This window comes from Mobula hypostoma, chromosome X1, assembly GCF_963921235.1.
Source record: "Mobula hypostoma chromosome X1, sMobHyp1.1, whole genome shotgun sequence".
Classification (NCBI taxonomy): domain Eukaryota; kingdom Metazoa; phylum Chordata; class Chondrichthyes; order Myliobatiformes; family Myliobatidae; genus Mobula; species Mobula hypostoma.
This window is the reverse complement of record NC_086128.1, coordinates 48,933,606-48,961,276: the sequence shown is the minus strand read 5'-3', so window position 1 is coordinate 48,961,276 and position 27,671 is coordinate 48,933,606. Positions and strand designations below refer to the sequence as shown.

General features: G+C 39.3%; 1 protein-coding gene across 1 annotated transcript; it reads right to left on the bottom strand.

The window, feature by feature from the left end:
• hrob (homologous recombination factor with OB-fold) lies at window positions 1–26,695 on the bottom strand. Its single transcript, XM_063036956.1, has 8 exons — window positions 26,634–26,695; window positions 24,466–24,549; window positions 22,042–22,151; window positions 20,033–20,141; window positions 11,768–11,853; window positions 11,304–11,426; window positions 3,570–3,750; window positions 1–388 (listed from the first exon to the last, which is right to left on the bottom strand). The coding sequence occupies exons 2-8, from the start codon at window positions 24,473–24,475 to the stop codon at window positions 333–335; spliced, it is 675 nt and encodes a 224-aa protein (XP_062893026.1). The 5' UTR covers window positions 24,476–24,549; window positions 26,634–26,695; the 3' UTR covers window positions 1–332.
• Window positions 26,696–27,671: the final 976 nt, after the last annotated feature.

Sequence of the window (27,671 nt, the reverse complement as noted above, 5' to 3'; positions counted from 1 at the left end):
TCAGCAATATACAGCAAGATTTAATGAAAAACATCAAAACATTAACAATTACCAGTAAATTAACATTTCAGTTCATTTAAAATAGACCAAGAATATTTTTACAGTAACGTACAAAGACTGCTTTGGTACATCTGAAAATGGCTCTGTAGAGGCAGGTTCGCATTTAGGAGGGGGAATGCCTTAATAACCATAATTTCAAGTCCTGTCAGAAGCAAATCCTGATGATTTTATGATCATCCAAAACTCAGTCGATATTTTAACTCACAATTAACAGTTTAGTAAGAGATAAGTAAGCATCTTTCCAGGATTAAATCCGACACTTAACAGGAAGTTCAAAGGGCAGTGAAGTATTCCTCTGGCAGTTCAGCCATCAGGAAGTCAAGATCATCTGCAAAGAAAAAGCAAAAATTAAGTTGTAGGTAACTGGGCAAGTATGGTAATTTAGAGTTTAAATCTCCCACTCACAGGAAATATTGAAATTTATTATCCTTTAATTTCTGCAGTTGATTTACAAAGAACATTAGATTAATCAAAGGCATTTTTGACAAAGCAAACAACTATTTGGCACATTAATGCAAGTATTTAATGTCGCATGGCTTTTGTAAATTTCTCAATTAGTAACCTCTAAATTTAATTTTGTCTGAGTAATATTTATTCTTAATCAACATGAGGAAAAACTAGTTGAACACTGTCAATAGGATCCTGCTACTGAACCCATCTTTACCACTCCGCGCACCCCACCCCCGCCACAGGAATCACTCTCCGTGATTCCCTTGCCCAGTCAACCCTCCCCAACTAATCTCTCTCCTGGTACTTATTCCTGCAAGCAGAAGTGGCATACTGGACCACCCACCTTCTCCCTCATCTTCAAATAGCCCTTCCAGGTGAAGCAACACTTCACCTGCAAATCTGTTGGGGTTGTCTACTGTATATGGCGCTCCTGATGCAGCCTTCTCCACATGAGTGAGACTTGATATAGATTGGGGTAACGCTTTGTTGAGCACCTTCGCTCCATCTACAATAAGCAGGATTTCCTGGTGCCAACTGTTTTAATTCCAATCCCCACTCACATTCTGAGATGTTGGCCCATGTTCTCCTCTACTGCCACGATGAGGCCACTCTCAAGTTGAAGGAGCAACACCTCATGTTCTGTCTGTGTAGCCTCTAACCTGATGGCATGAACATTGATTTCTCCAACTTCTCTGGCTCCCCCTTACCTCTTCTCTTCACTTCACTTGCCTGTCACCTCCCCATGGTGTCCACCTTCCGTCCCTTTCTCAGATGGCCCACTTTCCTCTCCTATCAGATGCCTCCTGCTTCTGTTTTTCCACCTATTACTTCTCAGCTTTTCACTTCATTCCCCTCTCCTCCACCCACCTGGCCTCACCTATCCACCTTCTGGTTTGTACACCTTCCTCTTCCTCCACCTTCTTATTCTGGCATTTTCCCCTCTTCTTTTCCAGTCCTGAAGAAGAGTCTTGGCCTGAAACCTAGACAGTTTATTCCTTTCCACCGATGCTGCCTGACCTGCTGAGTTCCTCCAGCATTTTTTAACGTGTTTGTCAGAATTTCCAGCATCTGCAGAATCTTATGTTTTTGATTTGTTGATGTTTCTTTCTCCCATGGCATCCATAGTTTGAACCATTGATACAGATACAAATACACATAACAACACTCCAATCAAACAAGTCACAATCCTAATTGCAACTTTAGATGTCAACTCACATTTCTTTACCATTACTAAGGCAAAGCATCCTCAATGAGGCTTGGTAAAATCCTAGAAGCAATAACCAAAAGGTTGTTCTATGATGTGAATTTTGAGGTTTTAAAGAGGAATATGCAAATGCACGGATTTCTGGAGGCATGGCCACAAAGTAGTGAAGAATTGATGATGGACAATATGTAAAGTGGAGAGAACATACCAGGTAGAGAACTGACAGTATGGAAAATAAGACAGGAACTGTATTTACTCTCTAATTCTAGATTATTTGGCAATTTTGGGAGAGGAATATGAGATTGAGTAAAACTTAATGGTATTTTTTCAGGCCCAATAGATGATGATAAAACATGCGCTGGATCACATGCACTCAATTTTAAGTCCACTGAATTGCAGGGAAAAAGGACAGAAATTAAAATAAAAAAAAATTAGCTCACACGAGGATAAAAGATTTCATCAGGATGCGAAGATATTCAAAGGTGGAAAAACTTGGGAGTGATTGAGCTGTTATTTGCATACTTTATAATATTATAAAGACTAATCTGCACAGAACTTGATGGAGTTGCAAATTTCAAAGCTCCAATAAAAATTTTAGATTGCTAGATTGAGATCACAATACACAAGTGTACCATTTTATCCCTTAGACTTTTTCTTGAAACTAATCTTTTGCATGGATAAAGTTCAACGTATATTCCAATGGTATAGATAAGTTACCCAATAAACACATTCAATTGCTAACCTTATCAAAATTTTCTCTAATTTTAAAACTGAAGTAGATCTCTACTTTGTTTCTGTAAATTTAGATCCAATTTTACCTCTTCTTCAAAATGAAAACATTTTACTTCAGCATCATTCTAAAATATTCCACTGAAATGATTATTTCTTTCAGCTTCTTGCCTCCAGAATTCATCAATTTCTTGTAATGTTGCCTGATCAATACCCCACATACACAAATTTTCCCCTTTTATACAATGGCTACTAAACCCCAAATACCCAAAAGATATATTTATATTTGCACTTCAACAACTGATATACTTAAATATATTTGCATCTATAAATATCTCAAAACATACAAATATTCCCTATATTTTTCTCAATTACACTACTTCACATTTCTCTACTTTGAACTTCATCCACCCAACCACCATCTAACTTCCTTAGTTATTTTTCTTAAGTTTGCTATACTAGATGTCATTTCAAACAGAGAACCACACCAGATCTATTTGTTACTGACAGCAGGAAATGAGTTTCTCCATTAATTAAAACCCATAAAAGAAAGAGTAGGGATGTAATGCTTAGCACGTAACGTCTACAGGGGTTGCCATCCTAAACAATTAAAGAATGGTTTCAAATTTCCCTGAAGGCATTCAGAAGCTGAAAAAATAAAAATAAATTACATGGGATTTTAAAATTGATTAACCAGAAAATATGTTACATTGTATTTGTGCTTCCACCTCCCAAATCTGTTCCTCTTTGTGCAAATTAACTGGTTTGTTCTTAAGAAAAATAGGTTCAGGAATAGACATCAAATGTAATTCAGCAGTAAAGAACTTCAGATGTCTCCTCCCATGTTCCAGATGTTTACATTAGTAACTTTCCTTATTCAATTTATCTCAAAAGACTAACCAAATGTAAAATATTACAGAAAAGATCTTTCATAAATGCAAGTTATTAAGATATCAATTGGATTTTAGGATGCTCAGCATGGAGTTTCCACTTAGTTAAGATATATGTAGGACAATACACAGCTTAAAAATTCATCCTGAACTTACATTAAATTTTTGTTCCCCAAATGCAAATGACTTAAATATTGAATTAGCTTGAACAATTTTTTTTTGAATATCTGATCTACCTGCTTCCCATTCTTCATCACATTGTCCCTGTAACGGCGTGCTTTTCCATTCAGGTATCTCTGAGCCTTCATTTCTTGTACTGGAAGATATAGTGGCGGAGCAGGAAATTTTGTCTGTGGTGACAGAATCACTACATTTTGATTCTAATAAGTCAACAGTGGATTGAAGCCCAAAGTTGTTCTGGAAAAAAATAACTTGGATGAACACAAGAAAATAGCAGAACTAGGTCATTAGACCTTTCAAGCCTATTCGACCATTTAACAGATATCCCACCCTGCAAAAACTCATTTCAGGGAGGTAGCACCCACCCCCCCCACCGGTCGACCTCCAAGGGTGTATGTAATACTTTGTTTAGTGATTTTGTCTAATCTGTAAACCAAGTTGGGTATACGCAGAAAATGTAACATTAATATTATATCATATTATCATGTTTATTCTATTACAACTTTAAGCAAGTCTACAGGGAGTTAGGTCTCATCACGTGGACATCAATAGCGTAGCTCCTGGGCAGCTAGTCAGCTAGCTTAAATAATGTTAGCTATGCTAATAAACGAATGCCACCTGTTAAACTCACCTCAACATGTCTTTTACATTTTAACCCACCATGGGCAATAGAAAAGTCACTGTTGCAAACAGTGCAGCGAGCAACACTGTCATTATTTTTGAGGTTGACTGTAAAGCCTGCCCACAGAGAAAACTGATAGGTCTACTTAGCAGGTCTACTTTTTTGCACCGCGGACTGGCCGACTGTGGGGGGGGGGGCGCGGGTTAGGGGTGTTAATCACGACCAGAATATAGGTGATGAGTCAACTATAAGTCACTTATAAGTAGCTAATACACTCAACTTCATTTCTAAAAGGGATTATCTAACGAATTTAATATTAAACACACAGTGCATATTTTCCTCGCATGAATATAGTGATAAGTCAATTATAAATCAATAGCATAACATTTTAAGTAACGTTTGGATATTAAACACACAGCGCATATTTTCCTCGTATGAACATACAAAATCATTGCAACACACCAATATTGCTGAATCAGTGGGAGCCCTGGGCTTGTTTTCTTGCAACAAGACGGTGCCATCAAGGGGTGATGGGAGACAGCGATACTCGAAGGGGGTTCCTTATGTCCAATCTATTCCGCAATTTAGTTCTCGTTGCATTCATTGCAGAAAACCCTGCTTTGCAGAGATATCAAAGTTGCTGGTGAACGCAGCAGGCCAGGCAGCATCTCTAGGAAGAGGTACAGTCGATGTTTCAGGCCGAGACCCTTCGTCAGGACTAACTGAAGGAAGAGTTAGTAAGAGATTTGAGAGGGGGAGGGGGAGATCCAAAATGATAGGAGAAGACAGGAGGGGGAGGGATGGAGCCAAGAGCTGGACAGGTGATTGGCAAAAGGGATATGAGAGGATCATGGGACAGGAGGCCCAGGGAGAAAGACAAGGGGGTTGGGGGGGAAACCCAGAGGATGGGCAAGGGGTATAGTCAGAGGGACAGAGGGAGAAAAAGGAGAGTGAGAAAAAGAATGTGTGTATAAAAATAAGTAACAGATGGTGTACGAGGGGGAGGTGGGGCATTAGCGGAAGTTAGAAAAGTCAATGTTCATGCCATCGGGTTGGAGGCCCATCCTCTGGCCCCCCCCCTTGTCTTTCTCCCTGGGCACACATTCTTTCTCTCACTCTCCTTTTTCTCCCCCTGTCCCTCTGACTATACCCCTTGCCCATCCTCTGGGATTCCCCCCCACCCCCCTTGTCTTCCTCCCTGCGCACACATTCTGTCTCTCACTCTGCTTTTTCTCCCTCTGTCCCTCTGACTATACCCCTTGCCCATCCTCTGGGTTCCCCCCGCCTTGTCTTTCTCCCCGGACCTCTTGTCCCATGATCCTCTCATATCCCCTTTGTCAATCACCTGTCCAGCTTTTGGCTCCATCCCTCCCCCTCCTGTCTTCTCCTATCATTTTGGATCTCCCCCTTCCCCTCCCACTTTCAAATCTCTTACTAACTCTTCCTTCAGTTAGTCCTGACAAAGGGTCTCGGCCTGAAACGTTGACTGTACCTCTTCCTAGAGATGCTGCCTGGCCTGCTGCATTCACTTTGATGTGTGTTGCTTGAATTTCCAGCATCTGCAGAATTCCTGTTCTTTGCAGAGATATGTTGGAAATGGAAGCAATGTTTTCAGTGCTTCCGTGGCTATCTCAGGATATTCAGCCTTGACTTTGATCCAGAATGCCAGCAGAGATGTTATGTCAAACATACTTTTCAGCCCGCTGTCATTTGCAAGCTCGAGGAGTTGATCTTCTTCTCGCGCTGACATGGATAACGCATGGGTAATGACCTCGCGTGCATTCAAGTTCACCAGTGGGCATGACAGGGAATGAGGAAAGGTGCAGCTGACTCATATCGCCAAATCATATTGTTTCCTCGCGGCCTGGTGGTTGGGGACCACTCTTAGCACGAAGAGAGACCAATCAGGATGCTTGCTCTCCCTCTCCTTCTCAAAAAAAATCGATTTCTGGGATATTGTCTATAATTTCCGGACGTTAGGGAGCCACTATCAATATGCGGGAGACTCCCGGAACTTCTGGGAGAGGTGGGATGTCTGCATTTAATATCATGGCAAATCTAAGCTGGCCTCAGCTCCTTTTCTGTGCATTTCCTCCATAAGCCTCTATTCCTTGAGCTATCAAATATTTATCCAACTCCATGTTAAACACTTCTAATGATCCAGTTTCTATTATCCATTGGGGCAGAGACTTCCAGAGATTTGCCAGACTATGTGAGAATTAATTGCCAGATATCTTAATTTTAAATGATTGGCCCTTCGTCATTACGTCCCCTTGTTCGACTCTCCCACTAGTGAATACATCCCACCATCTACTCAACCAAGCCCCCTTGGAATTTTCTAAGCTTGAACAATATCACCCTCATTCTTCTAAACTGCAAGGAATACAAACCCAAAATTGTTAGCACCTCATGGTAGGATAACTCTCTTAATGAAAGAATTAGCTTGTGAATCTTCTTTGTACTTGAAAAGGATTTAGTGCTTTCCTGGCTTATATGACGAATAAACTCTTCTCGTGCCTCCAGCTGGATACAGGTATTGATTTTAACCGATGCTTCAGTGTTAAACTCTGCCATCTTCATCAGGCATGTCTATTCTGGTGGTATCTATACCCATCATCCATCTCTCCTGATTGGTTAGTCCTCATCTGCTCTCGCACCTTGTTTACAAATTCCAGTTCTTACTTAGAGTGAGACCTTTGTCTTTGTTAAAAGTTCTTTTCTTCTCGTTTCATTTTAATGGCCTCCTTCACCAGCCTGTCCCAAAAGCCACTGACGCTGCATTGTAGCTTTGTGCCGAAGTCAATCCTATGGCCACTGCGAATGCAATGTTCTGCTGCTGCCGACTTCTCCAGGTAACCCAAACGGATACTCCTTGACGCTGGTTATCACTGTGCGTCCCATCTGGCCAATAAACACTGCTCTGCGTTCACAGGGAATCCTGTAAACATCGACCATCTGAGTCCCAGGTCATCTTTGACCCGCACAAGTTGTGATTTGAGCTTCCTTACAGGTTAGTGAATGGTATTAAACTGGTTTTTCTCCAGGATCCTGGCGATCCTTCCATAAACCGTGGAAATATAGGGAAACCAGGCTGTAGTGAGGGGTTCCACCTCATTGTTAGGTTTCCTGGTTTTTTTGTTGGCCTTTTTAAGAGCTTGATTGATTTCCTTCACTTTGTAGCCATTCTGTAGGAACATCATGCGGAGTCGTCTTATTTTCTCATGGAGACTCTAAAATAGTTCTAAGTCTAAGTCTAAAATAGTTCTCATACAGTTAATCAAAGTTGAAAGAACTGCTCTACATTGAAGGGCATGATAGTGGCTGGTATTGTTGAGATGCAAGTCTGAGAGTGTTGGTTTCTGTTCTATTGGAATGTCCAGGAACAGGAAGCAACCATTCCTTTCCATCGCCATCGTAAATTGAATGTTTGAATGCATGCTATTCAGATGATTGTGGAACTGTTGGAGTGCCTGGAGTTTATGAGGCCACACTACGAAGGTGTCATCGACATTTGAAGCAGCACTTGGGACGCAAAGTCCATGAACCCCAAGGCCCTCTCAAGTCCTCCATGCAGATATTAGCAATAGCTGGCGACAAGGGCATCACCATGGCCACTTTGCCCATTTATTCATTGTAGTTATCAAACCATGACCAATGGAGGACCAAGCTATCCTTCATGAGAACTCTCGTGAACCGGGACACCACGTCAAAACTGACTATTATGTCCTCCAGGGTCAGCTGGATGACCGTGATCGTTTTTACAAAGTTGGTCGGCTTCATTATGTGATGCTCACAGCCCAAACGAAAGGGAGACAGCATGATTGTTAAATGCTTAGCGGGGTAGTAAGTTGGAGAATCTGTCCCACTGATGATAAACCTCTTTGTGTTTCAATGTGATGTTCCTGCTTACATGTTCCCATTAAAGATAGCTTAGTCCTCCTGCGAAAAAGGTTTGATAAGGTTACCATTAATCTTAAACACACCCTTGCATCAATGTACTTCCTCTAAGGGGAACAACTATGGACAAATGGACAGAGTGGCCATGGGATCGTCTTTGTCATTGGCTATTGCTAATTTCTACATGGAGCAACTTGACGGGAGGTTGCTGAGCTCATCGCATTATGCCCTAAATGCTTCTACAGATACACTGATGACACCTTTGTCATGGACTCCAGACACTCCAACAGTTCCACGACCATCTGAACAGCATACATCCAAACATTCAATTTACGACGGAGATGGAGAAGAATGGTTGCCTCCCATTCCTGGATATTCTAATACGATGGAAACCAGACAGTAGCCTCAGACGTGATGTCTCTTGGAAACCCACTCACACGGACTTAAACCTCATCAATAACAGCCGCTATCACGCCTCCCAACATAGAGCAGCTCTTTCTACTTTGATTAACTATGCAAAAACTATGTTGGACCTGGACAGTTTCCACAAGGAATTAAAACGATTACGCACGAAGTTTCCACAGAATGGCTACAAGGTGAAGGAAACAATGAGGAGGAACCCATCACTACTGCCTGTCTTCCCTATATTTCCACAGTTTCTGGAAGGATAGCCAGGATCCTGAAGAAATACCAGATTAATACCATCCACAAACCTGCAAGGAAGCTCCAAGTCATAGCCAATGCGGGTCAAAGACAACCAGGGAGTCAGGATGGCTGGCGCTTACAGGATTCCCTGTGAATGCGGAGCAGCGTATATCGGGCAGATGGGATGCACGGTGCAAACCTGCATCAAGGAGCACAGGTGTAGTATCCGTTTGGGTTACCAGAGAACTTGGCAGCAGCAGAACATTGCATTCACAATGGTCATAGGATTGACTTCGACAGCACAAAACTATGCTGCTCCAATGGCTTTTGGGACAGTCTGGTGATAGAAGCCAATGAAATAAAACTAAAGGAAAATAATTTTAACAAAGATGAAAGTCTCGCTCTAAGAACTGGAATTCGATTATAAACAAGGGGGGAGAACAAAAACCTGACCAGATGAGGACTAACCAACCGGGGGGATGGGCGACAGGGCATAAATACCACCAGTCTAGACATACCCAAGCATCATCTTTGATGTCATTGTTTGTCAGCAAAACGTTGGCTAAATTCATATCTGTACCCGGCTGGAAGTCCAAGAAGAGTTTATCCTTCTTTGTACTTCTTATGCCTTAAAACAAAAAGGACTAAAACTGCATTCAGTATTCCAGGCGAACCTCACCAACATTCTATACAATTGCAACAAAACCTCCCAATTTTAGGCTCCATCCCTTTGCGATGAAAGGCAAAATGCTGCTTGCTTCTCAAATAATTGCTGGACCCACCTTCTAGCTTTTTGTCATTCATGCAATAAATCTATCTTTGGAAAATTTTACAGATGGCAATGCCTCAGCTTTGCCCTCGAGCACCGCAATCAAAGATTTTCAAAGTTTCATACCTCCTAATAACCAGTAAAAAATTACATAAAACTTAACATTTTTAAGCTAATTGAAACATTAAAAAACAAATAATTTAAGATAATTTCAACTGTCTGATTCTTCCTTTTCTTACTTGTAGACTTTCAATCACACTTAAAAGGAATGGGATTATTGATCCTGTACCTCATCTAACAAGGCAACTAAGAGCAGATTTTCCAGAACGTTAGAAAATGTTGACAAGCTTCTGCTGCAGCTCATGGGGGAGTTTAGTAGCAAAGTGTAGCTAGAAAATCACTGCCAGAGCTCAATAGGCTTGGGACTACCTTGGCAAATTAGTTTATTCTTGTCACATGTACTGAGGTACAGTGAAAAAAATTGTCTTGTATACTGTTCATACAGATCAAATCATAATAACAGTGCACTAAGGTAGTACAAGATAAAACAATAATAGAATGCAGAATAAAGTGCAACTGCTACAGAGAAAGTGTGGTGCAGGTTGCAATAAGGTGCAAGGTCATAGTGAGGTAAAGTGCAAGGTCAAGAATCCATCTCAAAATGCGAACCATTCAATGATCTGAACAGTGGGATAGAAGCCATCCTTGAGCCTGGTGGAATGTGCTTTCAGGCTTCTGTATCTTCTGCCAAATTAGAGGGGGAAGAAAGGATAAGGTCAGGAGTGGGAGGTCTCTTTGATTAAGTTGGTTGCTTTGATTTAATAGCCCTATGGCACTTTCTAGAAGGGAGTTTTTGAAAAAGGCAGCTGAAAACTTGAAATGAAGGCCGAAATGAAGGCCAAGATGAAGTATTCAAAACTGAGTGAGAGAATAATTAATAGGTTATTTCTCTTGGTTGTTGAATTAGTAAATGTCACAGACTGATGATTAAAAGTAGAAAAATGAAAGAAAAGCTGGAGGAACTGCTTCACTGCAAAAGCTCATGAGGAAATGGATTTGCTTTGCCAGACATTTTAATTAGATATAATTGAAAAGAAAGGGTCGAAACATCATTAAAGTCAAGGAAGTTTGATAAAATGGCTTTGAAGAGGTAATAGCAGCACATGATCATAGACTGAATAGACTCATACTGTGATGAAACTTTTATAGTTCTGTTTATTGAAATGCACTCAATGGAAGTATAAAATAAATTCAGATGTTAGCCAAGATAAACAATCCCACTGTGCATGTACGTTACTCATTGGTTTCTAAAATACGCAGAGGTGATTCAAGAGAGCAAGTATGAAATGCTAAAGCAGGATAGTTTCAGATGTTTTAATTGATTTAAAAAGGCATTTAAAAAACTCTACTTCCATCAAATTTACTTTATTTCTAAAAAGATAATTGGTTCTGTCATTTTATAATGTGTTCATTTCAATATGTACACAAATAATTGTATGTAAATTTGTTTTAAATTGTCATCTTGGAAGCCTTTGCTGTTTGTATAATCACTAACTCGTAGAGTGAACAATTGCAGAGTTTGCCTCTACAGAGAACTTAACACAAATGGGAGCAGGCAAGACAATAGCGTACATTTCTGACTTATTGACTTCTTAATTGCTGGGTCAAAGTACTGGACATGACTAAAGCTGGACAGAAAAGGAAAGGAGAGCTTTTAGATGAAGGGAAGATACAAAGGGGAAGGAGTTTCCTAAGAGAAGTTTGAGAGATAAGAAAGAATTTGCCTACTTAGTACTCCTATCAATGCAGAACCAGTTTTAGGAGCAGTATGACACCTTTTACATATGCCATTCTTACCTGGGAACTCTGGGCGATTTGGCTATGTATGCATACAGTAGAACCTTGTGGATATACCTTAATCACATTACTTGGTGTTATATTCAAATAATGATTTCGAACTGATGGAGAAAATACACCAACCTACAGATAGAAATAAAATACTGTTGGAAAAGGGCAACTTCACGATTATTTTTGGATTACAGATTGAAAATAACCTAGCAAGACTTATAATCTTTTGATAGACATGTCATCAAATTCGCAAAATGCTTAAAAAAATCATAAAACATTTTAAGAATTACACCTGCCACAGATGTAACATTAAATATTACCGTTGACTGCCGAAAGCATACAAAAGTGAAAATTTTACTTGGGTGTGTACGCTATTACCCTCTACACAAAAGCCAACCACATTCAATTGACATTACATGAAGTAAAGTTAATAACCAAAAAAAACTCCAATGTTTAAGTATCAAGCTAACAACCTGCTTCAAGAGGAGCACTGTTCCAACTTTTAAATCATTTGGTTGATCAATCAGAAGTTGTCTGTGAATGGTACCTTGCATCTCACCTGTACAACAGTAATAAAGAATTAAGCTTCAAGCGAATCAAATTCCAGCACTAACATATTGCAAGTATACTATTAACAATGCTTCATTTGCACAGAAGCTTTCTAAATATTGCTTATTGTAGAAAGCAAGCATTCTTTTAAATAGCCCCATTAAAGACAGGGATGTCTATAGGGGGAAATACATTTATGAATGAAGGGTACAGAAGAAAAAGATAGCATCCCAAGCATCACTCAAGGAATTTCAAAGATAATTAATTTAATACAACTATAACAATCTAGCTTCTAAGAAATTGAATGGAGATCAAATTGGTTTCGAGTGTTGAGTGGTTATCCTAATGCTGAATTTTGAATACTGGCAAATTGTATATCCTATTTTGAAAAGGACATTATGATGCCGATGGCTTTTTAACAACAACAACCCCTCTGCAACACACGGGAGTACACTGTATTAGGATCAAAATGATAACCGCAGAGCTTTATAAAAATACAGGCTGTAATTATTAAACATTAGAAAACTTGACATTAATGCTTTTAATCAAGGAAAAATTGGCAAATTACATAATGTGAGCCTCTCAGATGAAACACCCCTTTTAATAAAACTTTAATTGGTTTCAAAGGGAGAGAAGTAACTTTTAAAAAAAATTAGAGTTTGTAGGCCTTCAGACAGTGACAAATGTCAGATACCAAGATCTTAACTTACTAAGCAAACAGAACAATGATAAATATTGGATCCATCTGAGTTGCCAAATGTTGCAATTAAGCAAACCACAAGTGCTTTTAGATAAGAGATTAGAAAGACTTAAGGTTACCAAAGAGACATTTTAAGCAGATAAAGATAACTAACTGATAGATAGAACCATGTTAATTGCAGTGATTGCAACCAATCTTACCTGTTCGATTTTATCTGTCAGACAAAACAGATTAACAATTCACATACGGTTTCACATACATTTTGGAAAGACTGAAGAACATACACAAGACATAAATATGCTCTGATCACAGGTGATAATTTTGACACCATGGCAGAGATACCATTTTCATGAGAATGCACAGATTACTGTCGTGAATGAAAAGTAGGAATTGCTGGAAAGATTCAGCAGGTTGGGCAGTATCTGAGTAAAGAGAAACAGTCAGTTGTGTGGAGTTGTAACTGTTTCTCTCTCCATTGAAGCTGCCCGATCTACTGGGTTTTTCCAACATTTTCTGTTTTCTAGTTTAGACTTCCAACATCTGAAGCTTTTTTTTGACATTTCATTTGGAGCCAGAGGATTTGATTGAGGCCATAAAGAAATATTTTTCATGTATATTCACCAAAAACATTGCAACTTGAGAATTCAAGGAGATTCTGGAACATGCATGCCTTGGTGGGTGAAAGGTTGATAAGTAAGCTGTAGCCCAGGCTGCTTTAGGAGACAAGTTAGGAGATTGCTCGGTCAATTAAAGTGATTTTTAATCCTCGGTCACAGGTGAAGACAGCAAATGGGGTACCTTTACCCAATGATAACAAAGGTAAGTCAGGCTGGGTAGGGAAGTAATCGGGGTCAGGGGTGGAGAAGAGGAGAAGCTGAAGCAAGACAGGTACTAATCAAAAATAGCCAGCATGGTTTCATCAAGGGAAAATCCCATCTGAGCAATTACACTAATTTTTTCCAGAGGTAACAAGTATACATACCACTTTGGAAACTGTTGGGAGTTGTAGCACAACCTATCAGGGGAAAGTTGCTGCGATCAGGTCTCTGCCACTGAGCCTGGCTCTGTGGCTCAGAAGGGAAGGGGAGTGGAGGAAGAGGAGGAGAGTGGTGGCGATATAGGATTCAATAGTTAGGGGAACACACAGTAGATGTGAAAGGGACTCCTGAATGGTATGTTGCCTCCTAGGTGTCAGGGTCAGGGGCATCACAGATTAAGCCCACAGGATTCTTAAAGAGATAGGAGAGCACAGAAGTTGTGTACGTATTGGTACGAACATCAGAGCTAGGAAAAGGGATAAGGTTCAGAAGAGCGAATATAGGGAGTTAGAATTGAAGCTAAAAAGCAGGACCTCAAGAGTAGTAATCTCATGATTGCTGCCTGTGCCCCACACCATTGAGGGTAAGAATAGTTTGATATGTCAGATGAAAGTGTGGCTGAAGAATTGGGGTAGGGGGGCAGTATTTCAGATTTGTGGATCATTGGGATCTGAGGAAGGTGTAACCTGTACAAAAGGGACATGTTATATTTGAATATAAGAGCGACCAATGTCCTTGTGGAGAGGTTTGCTAGAACTGTTGGGGAGGATTAAACCTAGGTTGGCAGGGGGATGGGAACCAGAGTGAAAGATCAGATGATGGGGCAGTTGGTGTAAAGGTAGATGCAATGTGTAGTGAGACTGTGAGGAAGGGTAAGCAGTGGATAGGGCATAAATGCAGTCAGTTGAATGTGCTGAAATGTGTTTACTTTTAATGCAAATAGTATCCGGAACAAGGGTGACGAACTTAGAGTTTGTATCAGAATACGTCTATTAAATACTTAAGTTAAAATAAATAATGCAAAAAAAAAACTAAAGTAATGAGGTAGTGTTCATGGGTTCAATGTCCAGTTAGGAATCAGATGACAGAGGGGAATCGCTGAGTGTGCCTCCTTCCTGACGGTAACAGTGTGAAGAGGGCAGGTCCTTGGTGATGGAGATCCTTAATGATGGATGCCACCTGTCTGAGGCATCGTTCCTTGAAGCATGTACATGGGACTACAGTGTTGTGGCCATTACAGAAGCTTAGCTGTCACAAAGGCATGAATGGCTACTGGAAGTTCCAGCATTTAGACATTTCAAAAGAGATAGGGAGAGAGGGAGGTAAAAGAGGTGGGAGAAGTGACATTGCTAATCAGGGATAGTATCACAGATGCAGAAAGGGAGGACGCTGTGGAGGGATCCTCCACGCACCCCCTCCCCTGCCAAAATCCCAACAGGAACATCAAGGAACAAATTAGTAGACAGATTTTGGAAAGGTGTCAAAATAATAGGGTTGTTGTCAAAGGTGACTTCAACTTCCCCTAATATCAATTGGTACCTTATTAGTGCAAGTTTAAATACAGCAGAATTTGTTAGGTGTGCCCAGAAAGGTTTCCTGGCACAATATCTGGACAAACCGACTAGAGTCAAGGCCATACTGGATATAGTATGAGGAAATTAACCTGGTCAGGTGATAGCTAACTCTGTGGGTGAGCATTTCAGAGACAGTGACCACAACTCTCTGATCTTTAGCATAGGTGTACAAGATAATGAGTGGCATTGATCGTGTGGATAGTCAGAGGCTTTTTCCCAGGGCTGAAATGGCTAGCACGAGAGGGCACAGTTTTAAGATGCTTGGAAGTAGGTACAGAGGAGATGTCAGGGCTAAGTTGTTGTTGTTTTTTTTTAAATGTAGAGAGTGTTGAGTGCATGGAATGGGCTGCCAGTGATGGTGGTGGAGGCGGATACGATAGGGTCTTTTAGGACACTCCTGGACAGGTATATGGAGCTCAGAAAAATAGGGTGCTATGGGTAACCCTAGATAATTTCTCAGGTAAGGACATGTTCGGCACAGCTTTGTGGGCTGAAGGGCCTGTATTGTGCTGTAGGTTTTCTATGTTTCTATAACATCGGACAAAGTTAGGAGCAGACAAAATGGGAAAGTATTTAATTGAGGGAGGGCCAATTATGCAGCTATTAGGTCAGAACTTAAACTGAGCTGTTATTAGGTCAGAAATGGGAGCTTAATTTGGGAACAGATGTTCCAAGGGAAGTGTACAACGGAAACATCGAGGTTGTTTAGGGAACAGTTGCATAGGGTTCCGGATAGGTTTGTCCCATTGAGGTAGGGTGACAGAACCATGGTTGACAATAGGTGGAGCATGTAGCCAAGAGGAAGAAGGAAGCATACATCAGACAGGTTTCGAGACTTATAAGGTAGCCATGAAGGAGCTTAAGAAGGGACTTAGGAGAGCTAGGAGGGGATTTGAGAAGGCCTTGGCAAGTAGTATTAGGGAAAACCTAAGGTGTACTACACACACATGAAAAATAGGAGGATAACTAGAGTGAGTGTAGGACCAATTGGGAATAAAAAAAGGAAACGTACCTGGAGTTGGAAGAGGTAGGGGAGGCCCTTAATGAATACTTTGCTTCATTATTCACCACTGAGAGGGACCTTGATGAATACAAGGTCAACAAAGAACAGGGCTGTGTCAAGATTATGAAAGAGGTAGTGTTGGAACTTTTGAAAAGCATTAGGATAGCTAAGTCCCCAGGGCCATTCAGGATATACTCCATATTACTACAGCAAGTGAAGGAAGAGACGGCTATGCCGTTGGCAATGATCTCTGTCTCCTCACAAGGAGTAGTACAAGCAGCTTGGAGAAAGGCAAATGTTATTCCTTTGTTCAAAGGTAATAGGGATAATCCTGGGTATTATAGACCAATGAGTCTTACATCAGTGGTGGGCAAACTACTGGAGAGGATTCTTAGAGAAAGAATTTATGCACAATTGGAGAAGCAAAATCTGATTAGTGATAGCACAGCTTTGTGAGGAGCATGTCACGCTCCAAGAGTCTGATTGACTTTTGAGGTAAATTGACGAAGGTAGAGCAGTGGATGCGGTGTATGTGGATTTTACTAAGGTGTTCAACAAGGTTCCCCATGGTAGGCTGATTCAGAAAGTCAGGAGGCATGAGATCCAGGGAAACTTGGCTCTGTGGATTTAGAATTAGCTTGCCCACAGAAGACATAGGGTGACTGTAGATGGAGCTTATTCTGCTTGGATGTACTTAACTAGCAAGTGTTCCACAGGGAAGTGTACTGGGACCACTGCTCTGTGATTAGATAATGACTTAGATAAGGAAATGCAGGGGTGGCAGTAAGTTTGCAGATGACAGAAAGGTTGGTGGTGTTGTGGGAGGTGTAGAAGGTTGTCGTAGGTTACAATGGTACATTGACAGGATGCAAAATTGGGCTGTGAAGTGGCAGATGGAGTCCAATCTCAAAAACTGAAATGATACATCTTGGAAGGTCAAACTTGAAGGCAGAATATAAGGTTAAGGACAGGAATCTTAGCAGTGTGGAGGAACAGAGGGATCTTGGGGTCTGCATCCACAGATTCCTCAAAGTTTCCATGCAGGGTGACAAGGTGGTTAAGGTGGTGTATGATGTGTTAGCCTTTATTAGTCAGGGGATTGAGTTCAAGAGCTGCGGGATAATGTTCCAGTTCTATAAAACTCTGGTCAGACCACACTTGGAGTATTGTGTTCAGTTCTGGTCACTTCATTAAAGGAAGGATGTGGAGGTTTAGAGAGGAGATAGTGTCTGGACTTGAGCACATGCCTTATGAAGAAAGGTTGAGCAAGCTAAGGCTTTTCTCTTTAGTGTGAAAGAGAATGAGAGTTGACTTGAATAAGGTGTACAAGATCATTATTTTCTCAGGGTGGCAATGGCAAACATGAGTGGATGACTAGAAGAAAGTATGGACATGTCGGAGGTAATTTTTAAAAAAAATATACAGAGAGTGGTGGGTGCATAGAACACACTACCAGAGGTGGTGGAAGAGACAGATATATTACGTATATTTAAGAGACTCTTAAACAGGTCCATGAATGAAAGGAAACTAGAGGGCTCTGTGGGACGGAAGGGTTAGATTAATCTTGGAGTAGGTTAAGAGGTCAGCACAACATCATAGGCGGTAGGGCCTGTACTATTCAATATTCTAGGTTCAAAATAGTGGATTCCAGTTAATTGGGACACTTTGGAACCAGTACAATTTGGCCCAATTAAGCTGCTGCCCCATTAGCTGAGGTTTCACGGAAATATTTAAAAAGATATTAAAAGGAAAACTACCATTTAACTGAGTAACAAATTATATATTTAAATTAAACACAGAACAAATGAAAACACTACCAACACTACTACAGTACTATGAAACTGTATTAGTTCCTAATAGTTATCGACAGAGGAATTCATTTAGTGTATTCATTGTTCTTTTGATTGACTGTAAATGAACAATCAGCACAGACACCTAGTGCAGAGGGCGGACTGCCTTCAAACAATGTTTTCAATGATTACATCTTCCAAATCTTCATTTTCATTGTAACATTCAGGATGATTGTCCATACCTTCAAACTCTTTGTAGTTCTTAACTTGGAAGTAGAGAAATAGTTTCATTTTCATTCCCAGCCATTTCTGGCATCTGAATGCTTGCAACCACAATGAGCAAAACAGTTCTGAGTTGTCTTACTGCTTATTTCTTGTGAACTATCCGTGACAAAAATCACTGCTTTTTGAACCCAAACACACGCAACTGACGCCATTTAAAAACTGTTCACTCTAAGTACAATGCAATGTCTAACGGTCATTCAAGTGAAAACGACTAACGCTAGATAGAAACTGTTCGGCAACTGTCTCCTGTCCCAATTAAGCAGCATTGTGTCCCAAATAAATGAAGAGAATCGCAGCTATTTTTTCGATTATTTTTTGTTCTTTAAGAGTTGACCCAAATAAATGGCTACCCCGATTAGCTGTCAGCCTAATTAACCAGAATCCACTGCATATTAATGAGGATCGTACAGTTGATGTAGTCCACTTGGACCAGTAAGGTCTTTGATGAGGTCCTACATTGCAAACAAGCTCCAAAGGTTAGAGTCCACAGAATCATTGGCAAGTGGGCAAATTGGACCCAAAATGGGCTTTTAATAGGAAACAGAGGGTAATGGTGAAAGTCCGTGACCAGTGGTATATCATAGGGTTCAGCCCTGGGATCCTTGCTGTTTGTTATGTACATTACTGATCTGAACATTCATACAGTAAGTATGATTAGCAGTTGAAATGAAATCTGATCGTGTTAGTGATAATGAGGAAATATGTAGGCTAGAAAAAATTATTAATCAATTGGTAAGATCCATAGAGCAATGGTAAATGGAATTTAATCTTGACAAGTGCAAGACAATCCAGATCGAGAGCTAGGTAGGCCTATACAATGAGAGGAGGGTCCGTAGTATTAAGAAACAGAGAGAGCTTGGTGTACAAATCCAAGATTCCTAAAGATGGCAACATAGGTAGATAAGAATAATCCCAAAGTTTTAGACAAGGAGCAACTGTCAGAATTAGATTGACCTGTTTTGTGATTTAGAAAGGATTATTTTCAAGTTCCCTGATGGCTCTGAGTTCATTAATAGCTACCCATTTAGTTTCAGAAAGTGCAAGTTTTGACTGTCTACATTACCCACAGAACAGTACCCATTTACTGTGGGAAAGGCAAGTATGTTACAACTGCTGTAAAGAATTGTAACAAGCAATTTTTACTCCATGCTTCCCACTGGAAATCGTATGTTTGTAGTACGAGTATGATGCTCACTACAGTTCCATAATGTGCATATCCTTCACAAATTATTTACTACTACTTTGGCAAGGCATAGTGAAGATGAGAAAAAGGTATATGCCTATGAGATCTTGTTTGTCAATATTTTCACCACGTTCAGCAAAGACAAAGAGTTTGAGAGAGTATGAAAAATAAAAGTAGCCAAAAACTAACACATTCCGATGAGACAGGAAATGGAAAAGGGAAACAAAGAGGGTGAGCAACATTTTGGGACAAACTGTCAAGTTTTTTTTCCCCTTAACAGGGAAAGACATTATTCAAATCTTGTTTACAGTGACCAATTCAAAAACGAATTAAACTGTTGCCCTTTTAAAAGATGGATCAGTAAGAATAATACCAGACTTCCCCAAGGTCACCCAATAATTCCTTGTTCTTTTTAGGCAACATTAAATTTAAAAGAAAGACTAGTCAGACTAAAGCAGTTAAAATAAGTAACAAATTCTGTGATAATAAATCTGATTTGGAGAGTCTGAACAAAAACCAAAGGAAGCTTTATCAACAAAATAATAATTATCAATTATCTTAACACACGGTGCCAACATGACAAGTATAGGAGTGAGTACTTAGCCTGTGTAGGATCACCTATACCAAGTGATCAAGAGGAAGTGGAATAACGGGGAGCAAAATCTATATAGGCTACAGTAATGCCATAACTTTCGGAATAAACATTTGCTTTTGGAAGACTTAGATTTTTTAAGGATCTGGACAGATCCCAAAGTGATACCTCTGTACCAAGTCAAGTTGTCTTCGCAGTTTCAATTATTTAAATCCAAAATGAAACATCAGAAGGATAACCCTACCTGATGGATCTTTAAAAACGGCACTGGCATCCGTGTTTGTTCGTGTCAATGACTTTACAAGCACAGCCATGTTAGGAACCTTGCCTTTAGGGAGCTGTTTTAAGGCCGCCTATAGAAACAGTTATGATTCACTTAAAACTATTTTAGAAATGCGTTAGATCATGTCGTTTGATTAAAACACACTCTGAACTACTTTACAGCAAATGAAGTACTTTTCAGTGTCAAAGCAGTATATAACGCAAGTACAGTACACAATATGCAAACAAAAAGACAAGTAACAGATAATCTGCTTTTTATTATGCAGCTTTAAGGCTAAACCTGCATAATAAAATCTTATCTGGAAGAAGATAGCACCAGTGAACAACTCAACATCCTCCAGATGGTTCACGAAATTACTTCTTTTACATTTTGTTTTGTTTTCAAATGTGGTTCTGCTACTATCGGAACCTGTGATTTACATTTTGATGGTGTGTTTTTGGACCAATTGAACGATCTGACGCTTTGCTGTCTCCGAGGGTGTTCGGTGAGGTTTTGAGCAAAATGTGCAGCCTAGAGGTTAAGAAGCCTGGAGACAGGGCGCAAGCTCAAGATCGACTCCATTTCTCACTGATTGAAGCATCTAGGAAGATTGAAATCATCGAGGTGAGCATGAAAGGTGAGCGGGTGTTCAGCGCCGTCTACTAGCCTCTCACTCACTGTTACTAGAGGAAGAAGTCTGCGTGTGATGGGTCTCCCTCTCTCTCACTGGTCCTGGAGGAAGGTCCCGGCGTTGAAATTGTCTCTCCCTCCCTCTCACTCGACGCTGCTGAAGGATTGTGCTGGGGTCCTGGGTCTTGGGCAAGGTTTAATTGACGAGCTTCTGAATTGGATTCTGTAGTTCACACTATAATGTGTTTCTGACTTCTGGCCTCTTTATTTTGTTGCTATTTTGGCTATTTTTGATTGAGGCAGCCTGCAGATAATGAACGACACAGCGCTAGATTGAACTGAAATGTATGACTGGACTCTTGATTTTGTATTTTATATTCTGTATTTTTTTTTGCTTTTTTTTTTGCTGTTTGCGCGATTTTTTTTGCGCACGAGTGTTTTATGTTTTTCATTGAACAGGTACAATGGTTTTCTTTGTTTCATGGCTTTCTGTGGGAAAATGAATCTCAGGATTGTATAATGCACACATGCTTTGATAATAAATGTACTTTGAACTTGAAATAATGTGCAAGTTGAGAAGGAATTCCCACGATAGAAATTTGGTTACCTATACTAAATGAATAACATGACAGCTTATATGAACTTTTATTTCTGATGCTGAAGCTCATTTTAACTAATCTGGCAAAGGCCCAGCTAGGTTTTTGGCTTTAATTTAGTCAGCTGTTTGATAGTTGTGGCTAGCTGGTTGATACATAAACCTAATGCTCCAGCTGGTGGTCATTGAGGGGCAGCAGCAGCTCAGACTGAATCTCCCCCCACACCTTTTGGGTGCAAAGCCCTGCTCAAAGATGCATGGCTGTTGGGATTAGGGGTGCTTTGTTTGTGATCTTCCCATTCCACCGTCCCTCTGACCTCATCTCTCTGATAGCCTTCAGCTACAAAGATTACATTAAAAGCACTGACTCATCTCTCATAGGTCAATGTAGCCATGATGTTTTGTCTATTTGCTTATAAACCATTTTTTAAAATTGCATCTTAAAAAGGAACGAACCATAATAATTACTAATTAAAGCAAGGTTATTCTAATGTTATCAGCTTTTCTTTTGGCAACTTTCAATTTTTCATTAGCATCACACTTCTCTCCAAATATAGATAAAGCATACTTCTATGCAATAATTTCAACCCCTAACTTTAGTTTTCCTGCAACTACAGCACAGTGTTTTCCCTCCTTTCCATCGACTCCCTTCCCTCTACTCTAAGATGTTGTGGTGAGCATTCTTTATCCTTGGGTTGCAATTAAACTGTACTTGTGTATTAGGATCAGTAAAGTACATCATTGTTACTACTACTGTAAAACCTACCTTTCGCAGAACCATGACAATGCTATAGTTTCGAAGGAAACAGTTAGTGTTTCCTTCATCCAATCTTAATTCTTCTTTCATGGCAGCCCATGGGCCTCTCCCAAAGTCATCTTCAATGGAATGTTGAGAACTTAGATCTTCCTTAAATGCCAATTGTAAAAAAAATTATACAACAGTAAACATCATTTTCTGTCTTCAGTGTTATTAATCTATATTCCAGAAGAATCACATTATTCCAATCCCTACTTGTGCTCTCTGTACTCCCTTGCTTAATCATCAATTTTTCACATTACAGGAAAAAAAATCATAGTTCCTGAGCCTGTAGGATATATACCTTAAGGGAAGGACGTAGTTAAGAAAAAGAGATGAAGGAAAATAAATCAATAATGAATACAGTCACTCAGTGAAACTGACACTTCCTTAAAAAAATACAATCAAATTATTGCCAGTAGAGCAGGCAACTCTTTCCTGTGAATAATTTTCAGCAAGAAAGAGAAAGGCAAACTTCCACATACTGCAGCTTTGAGTGCTCTCAGTTCATTGAATCTGTGTGAATCATGCTATGGTCAACAACTTTTAGTGCCAATGACATGAGATTCGCCCAAGCAATTTGCAGGTATTTGCTTGAACTAGCCAAGTACTGAAACTGCTTATTGCAGAACATTTAGCTGCAGCCATTTCTAGTTTGATTGGCCATTTGATGTTTTAAACTATTTGCCATTATAGCTTGCTTATACCAATGCAAGCTCTATAAGCAGAATGCTTCAAAAGTGACAGCCTAATATTGCCAAAAAAAAATATCAATATACAAAATCTACCAAGGTGTGCTCTGAGGTGATAAGACATTGATGGAACTTGATTTATATCACAGCGTGCACATGGTAACCAGCTTTCTTGATAGCTCAAGTTCATTTTGAAATCTCCTGAATATCAATTCACCTGTAATGTATCTGTTCAAGGGAAGGGAAAAGCAATAAAAGATTACAGGAATCACAAGATCAGAATACTGATTGTTACAGTTACAAAGAAAGTACAGTGCAGACAGACAATAAGGTGCAAGACCACAATGAGACAGATTGCAAGGTCAAGAGTCCATCTTATTGTATGAGGTCTGTGGGGATGGAAGCTGTTCTTGATCCTGGTAGTAATGTGCTTTCAGGCTTTAAGATCTTCTGCCTGATGGAAGTGGGGTGGGGGAAGAAGAGAAATTGAGTGTCCACATATTCCCTTTAGTATGTGCTCAAAGTGACTACATTTTAGAAATAATTCATTGTGCCTAAGACATTATGGGATGCCTTTCAGTTTTTCCCTTCTTATTGACAGATAAATCTTGACTCAACAGCCACTTCCTCATCACATCTTTCAAATTTTTCTCCAATTTTTTCATGACTTTCATTTATTATGTTAATTAGGAGTTCTTACATAACTTTTAATTTTATTTAGAGATTTTATCTGAGGACCAACTTCATATTTATGAATTTCTAATTTTGTGTCTGCCTACTATTGAGCTCTTCACTATAGTAGCTAAAATAGCAAAATAATTATAACACTCTTAATCTTTTATAGAATTTAAATAAGAATTTCAATAACAAGAATCTCTTGATCTTCACTTTTGCACCCCATTATATGTTCTACTGGAACATGTTTTTTGAAACTCAGTCACCATGACTATGATCAGTACTCCAAATAATATCAGAGTAACACCTTAATATAAACTTGCCTTGTTTTGTACATTAACTCTAGTAATGTTATGGACAATCTCTAAAGATACCTGTAGCACTGCTATACCTTTTCTTTTTGTTCCCTTTAGTTTACACTCCCCCTTTGTTAACCAACTATTTTTTAATTCTCCACAACAAACTAGGTTCAATCCTTCAAGAAATGTAAATAACAAATCTACTTGCTTACTACATTCCTTGTTCTACTTTGGGATGTTTTGCAAATCTGGGGATTTTGTTGTAATTTATGTCATTAATTGAAATGAAAATAGTGAAAATTTTAGTACTGACTTTTAAGAACATAAAAAGCAGGGCAAATTGCATAGTCCTTTGAGTGTTCACTGCCATTCATTAAGATCATGGACTCTGTCAGTTAGTCAACAGTCAATAATTTGTGATTTTTTTCCATCTAACAGCGATAGTATATTAACTTGATTGCGCAATTAGAAGGTAAACTTGCCTTTCATCAAGTAGAAGTCATTCAGGGGTTCCCAACCTGGAGTCCACTGAGCTCTGTGCTTAATGGTATTGGTCCATGGCATAAAAAAGGTTGGGAGCCCTTGCATCATAAAACTTTAACTTGTCCTAAGTGAAAGATTTGGATAATCCTATTCTAGTTTTCCACATTCCCAAAGAGCTCAAAATTCAGGACTAATTTGTACATGTTAAGATCCAACTTTTCTTTATAGAAAATCTGCTAATTTACCTGAGGGCATAGTTTAGGCACTGCACAATGTATTGGTGTCTGTGGGACTGAAATCAAGACTTCATCCAGGTTTTTACCATAATGCTGGAAGACAAGCAGGATTGGCAGTAAACATTTAGAGTTAGAACATCAATATGCAATTTACAAAACACAAGTACCATACAAGCTGCTGAGCTCTGCAAATGCTGGTTTAGCATGTTAAAGTTTACTCTTTGAATTCATGTCTATTTATTCCAACAAATTATGTTCACACATTTATCAGAGGAAATTTAAGACATTTCCTCACATTAGAAGATGTTGTACTCATTTTATAAGGTTAAGGTTCATCCATCGTCATCAATGAAGACCTCGACACCATTAGTACTTTTTATGAGGCCGAGTTGCTGGTTCGACACTCAACTGGGCACGGATGAAAAGTTCGACTGGATTCGAACTCAGGAACCTTGGTCGCTGCGCCACCAGCTGGCTATTCATTTTATAATAGGTGCACTTTAGCAGTCCTTGGGATATAGCTCTATGAATATTTAATTTTGTTCATTAATTGCTTTAGAAAATAAAGCAAACATCAATGACATTTCCAAATTGTTTTTCAAGTGCTGTCAAAATAAAGCCTTTACAAATCATGAAATTACAATCATTCTACCTCTCTAAAGCAATCTGCAAAGCATTACTTGAAATCTCGGCATGCACCATCAGGATTTTCCACATAGTAATAATCCTGATGGGAGGCTTTGCACTTTTTATTCTTGTTGCATCGCATTATGATGTCCAAGATATTGCAAAATTACTGTCAACATTCTCCTGCCCGTCCCTTTTGTTCAAATATACATCCATCTTATTTTAAAACTTCTTGCATTCATTTAAGCAGTCATCCGTTTTCTGTTATACCGCTCTCATGAAGATGCTGCCACTTTCCCCAATACCATATATGGCTTCTTGAACTTCATTTTAATATATTAATACAATCCATTATTTCCCCCAAATTTACAGTTACTATATGCATTTACTTGTTTTTAAGAAAATGAAATTTTAAACAAATCCAAACACCAAACCAACAAAATTCTGTCTTTTAATCACTCCTACCATTGATGCTGTTGACATGCTCTGTAAAAGATCTGCAGACAAGCAGAACTGAAAATTCATGGATAATAAATTGCTTTTGCAAATGAAACTATTATCATACAGTAGCACAATGGTTAAATTTATAGATTAACAGATTAGAGGATGATTAAATATTCAGACACGTTCAAATCCTTACAACTAGAGAATTTAAACTCACTGAAAGATGAAATGAACATTAATTTCAGTTCACCACAACACGTACAAAAGGCTGGAGGAAATCAGTCCAGGAAAAGTGTATTAGTCGATGTTTCGGGCAGGGACCCTTCATCAGGACTCAATAGCAACAGTGAATATACATTTACGGAATTGTAAAAAAAAACAAATTCACCAACTTCCTTCAGGAAATTTGCTGCTCTAACCTGATCTCATCTGTATGTGATTCGCAGTGCACTGAAATGGTCTGGCAAACCCCACAACTAAAGGGCTATATCATCCCTATTCTGTTAAAAAATAATAGAAGACAACATGTTATAGTTTTTAAGAAATTTACCCATCTTTTCTATCAGGGCATCCAGTCCACATTTGTCTTGTTTGAGCATTTATACTGCATGTTTAAGTGGCAATCTACTTTGGCATTCCTCCAGTTTATAAGAGCTTAATTGTGGTCAAGAGTTCTGATATGCCTTCTCCAACCTCCATCAGAATTCTTGAGAGCATGTCTTCAGGAAACTGGGACTTTTCTCACTTTGAAACTATTACTGTCTTTTGAAATATTCATCTTCTGTATTTATAACATTCTAATTTGAACCTTTTCTTTAATACACTGATCATTCAAAAAGAATTTGAAATATTACATTACTTCCACAACTAAACTTGAGACTGAATTTAGTACTGTACCAGCCTGAACCTGATTAAGCAACACAAGATCAAGAAATATTAGCTGGAGGAAAAAAGAAAAAACAGGCTTTCCTTAGAGGTTTTCTTGTTTTCATCTTATTCATGGAACAGAACAGTTCAGTTACAACAGAAGAGTTTCAATTCGCACTGACTAGCTATTAAAAATGAGAGAATTGAGAACCAACTTAAAATGGTGTCAGTCGTCGTACCTGTTGTGGAAGAATTCCTGCAGGTCCAGGGAAGCGTCGTTTTGCCCGAGGTCTGTCGACCTTTAGAATTTCTGGTGTCTGATTAGCAGCCGATACCAGTTGAATTAGGCGATTGGTTACAGGAGTTCCTACACAACTTGGATTTGTTGCTGGTGAACACGGAGCTCCTCCAGAAACTGAAGGGCTTTCTATAGTACACATCAGTGCTCGAGATTGACCTGTGGACATAATGGGTCTTCTGAGGCCTCCATCTGAAAATATGGGGGTTAAGCTATTAAGAGGAGTTCTTGGTCTAAATGGTGTTGAGTTTGGACAGTTTTTTAAATCAGTAGAGCCCATTTTATGGTGTTGTGCAAATTTCGAACTTGGGGAGACAGTTTTACATGGCCTAATAGTATTATCTATTATACGTTTTCCTAAAGAATTTTGTGGTACTGGTGTTAATAATTCTTCTGTTGCTGTGACTATGCTTGATGGAATAGGACTACATAACTTAGTCTCAGACACAGTCTTAGACATTTCATCTGTGCAACAGTTATCAGTAATGTGACCAGATGAATTCTTGGTTCCTCCCACTGTGACAGCATCAATCTGAACATTACTTAAATTAATTGGACACTGGTTGAATTTATGTGATGATCGATTAAGATGCTTGTAAGCTTTACTTGCATCCTCAAAATTATTCATTACAGACTTCACCTGACCATCCTTATAAATTCCACTCGTAACATTATCGGCTCTTGGCAAACATGGAAATTTGCCTGGTGGGAGATCACCTGTTGAATACATTTGAGAAGAAACATTTCCAGAGGTTGAAAGACTCTCTTCATAAGAAGCTGAAGTCCTGCCCTTTCCCATTGTGGAATTGAGTATATTTTCAGTCTTATTCAGCTTTTCAGAACCAGACCAGAACAGATCATCTTCTTTGTCGACATCCGTGATTGATTTTATAGTGATGTTCTGCCAAGCATTGCTAACAAACTTGTAGTTAGAGGTTAAATGCTGTTTGTTTGGCCACTGCTGTGATCTCAAAGAAAC

Excerpts from the sequence above, each read along its gene's own strand:
- hrob (XM_063036956.1), bottom strand. Across the intron at positions 20,142-22,041 it reads TTGTCATGGTTCTGCGAAAG|GCGGCCTTAAAACAGCTCCC; the intron begins GTAGGTTTTACA and ends CTGTTTCTATAG. Across the intron at positions 389-3,569 it reads TGATGAAGAATGGGAAGCAG|ATGATCTTGACTTCCTGATG; the intron begins GTAGATCAGATA and ends TTTTCTTTGCAG.